General features: G+C 33.7%; 1 protein-coding gene across 1 annotated transcript; it reads right to left on the bottom strand.

The window, feature by feature from the left end:
- Positions 1 to 725: 725 nt before the first annotated feature.
- Positions 726 to 4,156, bottom strand: LOC111878941 (uncharacterized). The gene is made up of 8 exons (XM_023875431.3): positions 3,881 to 4,156; positions 3,424 to 3,511; positions 2,719 to 3,266; positions 2,532 to 2,631; positions 2,077 to 2,130; positions 1,800 to 1,886; positions 1,588 to 1,716; positions 726 to 1,403 (listed from the first exon to the last, which is right to left on the bottom strand). The coding sequence occupies exons 1-8, from the start codon at positions 3,913 to 3,915 to the stop codon at positions 1,083 to 1,085; spliced, it is 1,362 nt and encodes a 453-aa protein (XP_023731199.1). The 5' UTR covers positions 3,916 to 4,156; the 3' UTR covers positions 726 to 1,082.
- Between the last annotated feature and the right edge of the window lie 5,765 nt (positions 4,157 to 9,921).

Here is a 9,921-nt window from a genome sequence, read left to right on the forward strand (position 1 = left end):
ATCAGTGTTCTTACCAGATTGAACCACAATCGAAGCTATTGAAGTTACAGGTTTGTCACTAGATACTCCTTCTCCTCCCTCCCATTCCTATTGTAGCCACCATCGTTTTACGATTCAGAGCCGTCGATGATTTCGACCCCAATTAGCTTAACTTCTGGACATAGGATTCAGATCTGTTGGTGTTTAAGTAACAGACTACATCATAGATGGGTTTGATTGGTATGGTGGTGACTAGGAGGGGATTATTTTTTAGATGTTGTTGTTACAGGTTAATTTCCTAGGTAGATGTTGTTCCACCATTATTAATGTGGCTAAATGTAGATGTTGTTTGATGGAAATGTGTTTACAGACTTGGATTTGAGTTTTCTCTAGTGAATAAATTTTTGGGTGGCGAGAGAGAATAAATTCTTATAGTTGTGGTATTGCCGAAGAAGAAGATGATAGTGTTGAGGTAAGGAAAGGAAGAAGAGGCCAGCCGAGGGGTGGGTTGGGTGGAATAGAAATGAGGTGGTGGGACCCACTTGATTAGTATCTGCATTTTTTCCCCTTTTATTGTTATCATTACTATCATTATTACTTTATTAGTACTTTATATTATCTTCATTCAAATATTTTCTTTTTAAACTAAACACGAATGAAGAAACTACAAAGAAAATAAATTAAGCATAATTTGGAGTTTCAGACTATTGTTATTTACAATCCAAAAAAAAGAAAAAGAAAAAACATGAGAAATTATATTGCAATTCTATTCCACTAAAAGCCAACAAAATACAAACAAGATTCAGTTCACCTTAAACTCTACCACCTATTTTTTTATTATTATTTATATGATAGAACGGAACAACCACTAAAAACAAGTGTCACACTCTCAAGACTAAGAAAGTATTGCGTTCCATGTCATTTTGACACACGAAAAAAAATACACGTAATAATTAATAAGGGTGTTTAAGAAAAAGAAGAAACCCCATCAGAAGATGAAACAACAGACATCAAGATCCTTGAAAACTCTGTACACCTCTTTCCTCCTATATCGCATCATATTCATATGTACCACAATATGGCAAGAAACAGCAAAATACATATCAAACAAACACTCTTCCTTCAATAGCATCTCTATGAATCACATAACCAAATATGGAACTTTGTGATAACCAACAAACATACTTGTCAGTTTTCCCTCTAACATTTTTTTCAATTACTCTCCGTTGACTTTCTGGTTGGCAATCATTGACCATCTCCAAAAGTCCAGGTACAGTCAACGCCATATCCTTTGCAAAGTAGTACAAGATCTTAGGTACAGATACCTTTGAATATTCTTTATGCATATGGACATTTGATCTTATAAACTCTTCTTTAGCAACTCTAAGATCCCCAAATATATTTTTCGCCTTGTACACTCGAACCTACATTAATATTTGATTAATACTCTGTCAAATTTGATGAATATTGTTCAAACTTTTTTTGGCTTTTAAGGGTCAAATGATCAAACGTTATGTATAGAAAAACTTTATCCATTCAACCACTTTACCCATACATGGGGAAAAAAACATTAAACAACCCCATGGGTAGTTTTGTCAATGTACATACCGCTGGATCAGAGAATGTTCCTAAAGAGAGTGCAAAATGGACAAGAGGCTCAGGGTATTCAATCGCATAAACATGATGTTGAGGCACTGTTGCCGATTTTCTCCCTGGGGATAACAATGAGTGTAGCCACTGTTCACAAAGTAAGTTGCTATTAAAAATGAGTTAAAAATTCATAATTTTAAAAGATGGTGAGATAAAGATAAGAAGCAAACCGAGGCTCTAAAGTGTGATCTGATTCCTAATATAGAACTTTGTATGATATACGCATTTATACAGTGTCCTCCCACGTTATAAGTTGCCTGAATCAAGGGGGCAAAATGGTCATTTTACATGCATTTAACGCTCATCTATTAAAGGTGCCCACTTCAGGTACTAAAAGAGTGACGAAATAGGTTAAAATGAAAAAACCGGATCATATCTGTAAAAATCTGCTAACTACAGGAACGAAAATTGTAATTTACCCAAAATATAGAATGGTATAAGTTTTACCTTTAAGATGGAATTGGTTCTTGAATTGCTATGAGTTCCATATGCTAGATGTGCCTGCAAAAAAACAAAAAAATAAAATCAGATAGGGTTAAAAAAATCTTTCTAGAGTAAATTACATTTGTGGTCCCTGAGTGTAGTTGAAAACTTCAATTTTGGTAGCTCTTGCAATTTTAGTCTATATTCAGGTTTTTGTAACATTTTTGGTCCCTTTTACAAAATTTAGGACCAATATTGCAAAAATCAACTACACTCGGAATCCAAAAAATTAGAAATTTTACATGGAATGGGGACCAAAAACATTACAAGAATCTCAAATAAGGGCAAACTTGCCAGAGAAAAAAACTCTTTGGAGCCAAAACTGGGAAAAATAGCTAAACTCAGGGACCAAAAATGTAACTTACTCTAGTTTCAATAATGCAAGAAAAATGTTTGGAGGGTGAAGTTAAATGACTTACATGCATCACCAAAGCATTATGAATGTTGATCCAAAACGCAAGCTTTTGTTCCCGCTTCATTTTCCCAACATCAATGTCCTCAAGTTTCTTTACCAATGTTCTACAAAAGTTCAAAAATATTTTAAAAAAAAAAAAAAAAACCCTTTCGGAAAACCAAATCTAAAGATACAAAAATAAAATCATTTACCTGAAATGTATTAGCATCTTTGCAGCATAATTGAAAGTATCATCATCTAAGCCTATTTTCAAGACTTGTATCATATCCCCATATGGCCCTCTTTCCTGATTACAATATGTACTCCAAGTATCAGAAAGATTTTTGGTAGATATTGTACTCGAAGAGGATAATGATGAATCAGAGGAATCAGAAGGTCCTTGATGAAATTGATTTGGGTCCCCAACCCCAAGTTTGCAGTAGATAGATGATATACATTTCACCATGTCTTCAGAAAGTCTATCAGGAAGGACAAAATCGGTACAAGGAGTTCCAAGGTGATCACCGAGGCTACGATGACCACTTTTTCTTCTAGATGATGATTTTGGAATTTGATCATTTGTCTTCAATTTGTCACATGACTGATCGGAAATGGGTGGAAAATGTGATTCCGGCGTTTCGTCTGTATTGTGACGATGTGGTGGCTTAAAAGCTGTGCGATAGAGTGAAAGCAGATGCCGTTCTAAATGAAGTATTTCTGTTTCAATGGAGGTTATCTCTTCAACCAATTCCACATATGACTACATACAAATACAACAAACAAAAAAAATTCAAATCGGGTGATTGGAATTTGAAGTGTTTGTGAAAATTTTCTGAAATCTTAAACCATTCAAATCGATTTCAAGGTATTTTAATGCAAAACCCATGCCATGCCATGTATAAAAGAGAAAAACTAACTGGAGATAAGCTGCAAGATGAAGGCGTCGGCGACATATTTAGTACACCCTGTTGGTCATTAAAATTCTGCCCATAATTCCCAGAATCACTGCAACATAAATAAAATCGCATACAAATCTTATCAACAAAGCAAAAGAGAGAGGACCCATTTACCAAAACGGGGTCAATCGATTTTGAAATAAATTAGAAAGAGAAATCGGTTTTTCAACAAAAATCCTGTGAAAACTTAGCAGATTTTAGAAAACGAAACAGGAGAATGTCCACAAAACGAAGTCCGAATGTAACAACTGTTGGAATCAACATGCATCCTTTATACTTTTTTCAGAATATATGGTTGAATCAAGCATACCCACATTGTTTAAAACAGAAGCAAACAGTTATCAGTCAATAAGAGAAAAGAATAAATGCTTAAACTTTAGACACAAAAAACTGAATCACGAACAAAAAGTGAAGTTACCCTTTGCGAGTCGAATCGGAATTGAGTCTGGGCATGGTTTTGATGAGTTCAGACGCAGGAGAAGGGGAAGGCGAAGAAGATGATAGTCACCGACAGTATCTTGTATAATTTATAGCGGTATATGCAGAAAGTGACAGAAATGGGTATCCTTAATATGAAGACTGGGTTGACTGCTGTTAAAAGAAAATTCAAAGGAGGAAGAAGGGAAATGAGGAAGGGGTTGAAAAAGAAAGCGACAAATTGGGGAGGAAGGCCACCCGACCCATGATGGATATGATGAATGAATAGATACAAGGTAGAGAGAGATATTGGGGATTGCCGAGGGGACAGGTAGGGCCGATGACGTATTAGAATACAATGATGGTTGATCGATAACAAAAATCAGGTTATAGTGGCAGTGGAGAGAGAGACCGACGCAATAATGTTGGGTAGGGAAGAGTGGATGGTAAAACAAAAGATTTTGGTTAAATTAATATTTTGTGATTAGATAACCCACAACAACAATACCATAGCCTATAAATTAAAGATTAGATAACCCACAACAACAATACCATAGCCTATAAATTAAAGAGTAGGTGAATGGTATCTAGGGATACCCACGGCCAAAATTCCGATGGGTGAAAATGCCGGCAAGACAAATACGTTTTCTACACTTGTGAAGTTTCCGGTATGGAGAGCTTATAAATATGCATCATGTTGGTCTAGATGGTATCGTTACAAGACTCTCCAAACCCAAATACAATTTTTGCTTTAGTGAAATTCATTAAAGTAATAAATGTGACGTGTTGATGGTTAATCTTAATACTATCTAAACTAGGAAAGAGCCCATGCTTTGCATGAATTGAAAATAATTTAGAGTTTTCTAAAAAAATGACTTGAAGTGATAGTTTAAAAAAACATGTAACACCGATAAAATAATATTGGAAAAGGTATCGAAATATAACAATATTGGAAAAGACAGAGACTAAATTAACAATTAAACATACTTTTGTGGATGGAGATTGCAACTGTAAAAGTTAAAGGATGAAAACTGTGAAACCCCCTAAAAAGTAGAGGTAGAAACCAAAAGTCCTAAACTCCTATGGCAAATATGTGAAGGAAAGAAAAATATGGGGTCAAAATATGAATGTTAAAAATTTACTGTTCAAACATCCCATAGGATTTAATATATCATATATACTTATAAAGCTAGCATTTTTTCTTGAATCTCATGCATTTGAAACCTCCGTTTTTAACTTCGTCAAACCACATTCATTTGAAACCTTTTTTTTTAACTAATGCAACTCAAAAGTTTTCTTAATTATGATTTAACACTCAAAAAATTTATAACTTATATTATGTTTAATTAACATTTAATGAAAAATTTACTATAAAAGACCAATCTTTTGGGAAAACATGCATACAAATCCTATATAAATTTTAGAAAGAAAACAAACTTAAAAGTTATTGTGTTGGGTTGAGGTCTTATGACCACTTTTGGAGATATGCTATTATATTGGAGCTTTTAATTTTTAAGTTTGTTATACTAATTCGTTTTTATATTTTTTTTTCGTTTTTGGATTATTGTAATACAGTCGTTGTCTATTGTGGTTTAATTGTTAATATATTTATCATATGTTATATAGGGTGATGTCAAAAATATTTAATTAAATATTTTAAATATGTTTTTTGTTTTGTTTTGTAATTGTACCGTTTCAAAAAGATAATTAATTAAAACTTATATATATATTATACTCTCCATCTCTTTCTCTCTCTCTCTCTCTCTCTCTCTCTCTCTCTCTCTCTCTCTTCTCTGTATATATATATATATATATATATATATATATATATATATATATATATATATATATATATATATTATAATAGAGGTCAAAACACTTCAACAAAAATTCATTTAAAATCTAATATTTCAAATGCTTTTTAATAATGATTGTAAAAATTTCAACATGTCTTACTTAATTGATTGATTAATAAAAATATTAATTTTTTGAACCTCCTAACTCTTATACTTATATTATTTAATTTATTAGTTAACTAAAATATTTTTTCTACATAAAGATAACATTTTTATGTTTGGTTACTCATATTTGTTTATGTAATTAGAAAACAAGGTGTATATAGAATGACTACTTCAATTTCACATAGGAATCGATACCACTAGAGAGGTATGTTGTCTTTAACTGGTGGTACGAGATCCACATACCCTTTTTAATTATTTATATTAATGCTTAGTAATATCTATTTTATATTCATATTCACCTTAATTTTTTAGGTACAAATTAAGGAAGATGATTATCGGCACACCAACATAAAGTCAAACGTACGCCTTGCAAAATATGTAATTAAAATTAAATATCATATTTACTAATTGACTTATTTTAAAACTCTTGATGACATTTATGTATAATGGTATATTTTGTATGACTTTATTCTTAATTTCATTGTTTAATATTTGAAAGTTCACATATGAAACCTTCGATGTTTTGGTGTAATATAAATAGTGTAATACAAAGTTTATTAGTTCAGTATGGTTTATTAATAGCTCATTCAAAACAACTTATTTCTTATTTTATCCAAAAAATATTATCGGACATAAGAAAAGTAGATTATTTTAATGTTATACAAAAACTTGTAATATATATTGGATATTATAAAAGTAAAAGTAAAGTTTATAAGGTATGAACTATATTAGATAGTATCAAAATATAAGTTGATGAATTTTTATGTTATTTGATAATTCGGTTAATGCACAAAACATGACTAAAAACTTAAATTTCAACATATTTATATTTTTTTCTATAATTATTTTAACCACTTAGATGCATTTTTGCGCAACGCGCGAGGTTACGCCTAGTATATATTTAATTGGATGAGTAAAGGTCTTATCTAACATCGTACATTGTGAAATGGGTAATAAATGTTCCACCAATGTGAAAACCATTTCTAGATAGGATGATAGTAAATTTAGTAATGTTAGTCATAACATATGCTAGTATATATGTGACAGGATTAAGAGTGACAACTCAATCACTTTTGGGACTCTAAGCAAATAAAAAATTTGGGTCCCTTTTGTACTTACTATATTTAGTGTTATAAACCCTCATATTTTATCCGGGATTGAGACTGACAATAATAAACTAAAAAGTTTAAATGACGTAGTTAATTTTTTATGTGTATGTTTTTTGTGAATATATTTAAGGAATAAAGTTAACCCTAACATCACTATGTATCAAAAGTTATGTCAAATGGTTAAAGAAGACGGGGAAATGGGGAACATTTATGATTTTAGCTTTCAAAGTTGAGAAGATTTGTCTCTTTCAAATAAATCCATTGATTTTCTTTTTTCGTTGTCAAAATAAGAGCAATAATCCAAACTATTCAGAAAACATAACTAAAAAATTTAATATAAATTCATAATACAAAAAATCTGATAAAAAAATTAACCTTCATCAAGAAAGAAGAATTAGTCAAGATTGTTCTACTTTCTACATCAAAGTTTAAACAAAATCAACTTAACGATTAAATCAAAATAACAAAATTTATCATAGATTATAAGATTATCACAATTCAGAAGACACAAATTCACAATAATAGATAATCAACATTCAAAAATGGAGAATTATCAGTTATGGAGAAATAGAGCATCAAAGGAAGAACCGAAGAAGAACATACCTTTTAACCTTTTAGAATTCAGCCTTTCTGAGCCAAGAAGAAAGAACCGATAATCAGAATTAGACTAGTAGTTGTAATGGTTTCTGCTATGGATGAAGAATGAAATCGGATGACATAGATGAAGAAGAACAGTCGCTTAGTGCCTGATTCTGTAACGCCTCATTCATGGTATGTATTTAATTTATAAATTATTCATTTCTATAGAGAAACTCGACGAGTTGGAGGCCCCAGACTCATCAAGCAGGATGATTGTGGACCACACATTTTGCTGACCAACTTGGCGAGTTGGGAGATATAAACTCGACGAGTTGGCTGGGTAAAATGAAACCCTAATTTCGGAGTTTTTCACCTTATTTAAACACCTTAAACCTTTAATGCTGGCCTCATTTTCCAGCCTCCACTGTCCTAACCCTAAATCTCGAAACCCTAAAGCTACTTTGAGTGATTGTGAGCCATTTTGGGTGTTTTTGGTGTGTGTTGAGCCATTGGAAGAAGGAAAAGCTTGAAGACTCAAGAAGGAGCTTATAGATCCAGAATCCTTGCCTCATCCACGACACTTTTCAGGTATAAAGCTTGAACCTTGCCTTATAGTTGTTTAGATATTCCTTTGGGGTTATTTTGCTTGGTTTTGGTTCAATATCATGGTCCTTGGGTGTAACAATGAGATTTTCAAAACAAAATTTTCATTTTTCAACAACCAAATTTATGTAAAAATACTCTCAAAAGTATTCAACAATAGTTATCAAAACATAACATATCCCAAGATCACAAGAATCAAATCCTTTCTCTAATGTGTATGGGTTATGATGGTGCCTTTCCACGGTCCTCGCTAGTACTTGAGACACAAAACACAACAACTGTAAGCATAAAAGCTTAGTGAGTTCCCTAAAATACCGCATACAACACATACGCCTCTTGAGGCTACAATTCGACCTTTCGGTCGATGTGTCTCAGTGGGACCCTCCAGTTCCGTAGCTCGTTGGACCCTCTGGTCCGGTCATAGCTCGTTGGGCCCTCTGGCCCGGTCTGAATCGTTGGACCCTTCGGTACGGTCTATATCGTTGGACCCTCCGGTCCGGTCTATAGAATCATATAACATACAAATATGACATAGCACATAAATTCACATAATCTCATACATAGCACATAAGACCCTCCAGTCCATAAAAAATACCACTCTAGGTAACGTATAGTGAAAAGACTCACCTCGTGTAGCTCGGTAACTCATAAATCTCGGAAATCTCGGACTCCGTGGGATAAGATCTAGCCTCTGCCTAATCATATGAAATAAGCACTTAGCATCAACACATTTCCCAAGGCTAGACCATCCCTTCTTTTAATACTCTAATGAGGGTAAAAGACCATTTTACCCCTCACATGGCTCAAATACCCTAAAGTTGACCAAACCCTAAAAGTCAACAAAAGTCAAACCTTCGGGTTACGCTGCGCGTACCAAACATGTACGCTAGGCGTACCGGGTGCCTTCAGAGAATCGGGGTGCGCCACCCCCTACGCTGCGCGTATTGAAATTACGCCCGGCGTAATACCCAGTTTCAGCCCTTCAGCTCTTGAGGTCTTAAACAGTTAAGACCCACGTCCAACTTTTAGATCTGACCATTTCTAAGCCTCTTAAACCATAAATTCGATGACTTTAAGCCTTTGCATGGCTGAATAAGTCACTAGCACCCAAAACATTCCATTCTCTAACCCTAGAAAGCATAATACTCAAGCATGACCTCCTATCAACGACCAAGATGGGAACTTTATGGATCTAGACCACAAATACTACTAAAAAGGGACAAATCTCGGACCATGGAGCACCTTACACTCATAAAGTCTCCACCTTTGGGGTTTTTAACCCTAGAAATGGCACATGCAACAACAAACCAAAAAGAAAAGGAATGTTTTGAACTTTATACCTCTAAATGCAGCTCCTTTCTCTATAGATCTCAGATCCAAACTTGCACTTCAAGCTTTTAGTCTCCACAAGCTCCTTTCTTCCTTGTTCACTAACACACCAAGGCACTATTAGCTCCAAGAACACACACACACACTCACTAAGGATGATGGAAGGCTCTCTTTTAGGGTTTTACTCACTAATATGGAGACTGAGAAATGAGCCTTAGCATCCTTTAAATAGTGCACAAGTCTTATTAGGGTTTTGCATCTGGGCCGGGTACGCCCGACGTAACTATGGGTACGCCCAACGTGTTGGATTAATGTCTAAGTCCATAACTATAATTGGTAAGACTTGACCCGACCCGGCATGGTCCATTTGGGTTGCATACCATCATGCACTTGGGTAGACTATAATGAGAGAAATAAGACACTTATGGTTATTAATATATTATAAGTTCTAGTATATTAAT

Source organism: Lactuca sativa, chromosome 2, assembly GCF_002870075.4.
Source record: "Lactuca sativa cultivar Salinas chromosome 2, Lsat_Salinas_v11, whole genome shotgun sequence".
NCBI classification, from domain to species: domain Eukaryota; kingdom Viridiplantae; phylum Streptophyta; class Magnoliopsida; order Asterales; family Asteraceae; genus Lactuca; species Lactuca sativa.

Bases quoted from the DNA above. Each gene is read 5' to 3' on its own strand.
- LOC111878941 (XM_023875431.3), bottom strand. From the start codon at position 3,915: ATGCCCAGACTCAATTCCGATTCGACTCGCAAAGG. The intron at 3,512-3,880 runs GTAACTTCACTT...TTTATGTTGCAG, and splicing joins TCCGATTCGACTCGCAAAGG to TGATTCTGGGAATTATGGGC. The intron at 1,404-1,587 runs GTATGTACATTG...ATATTAATGTAG, and splicing joins GAACATTCTCTGATCCAGCG to GTTCGAGTGTACAAGGCGAA.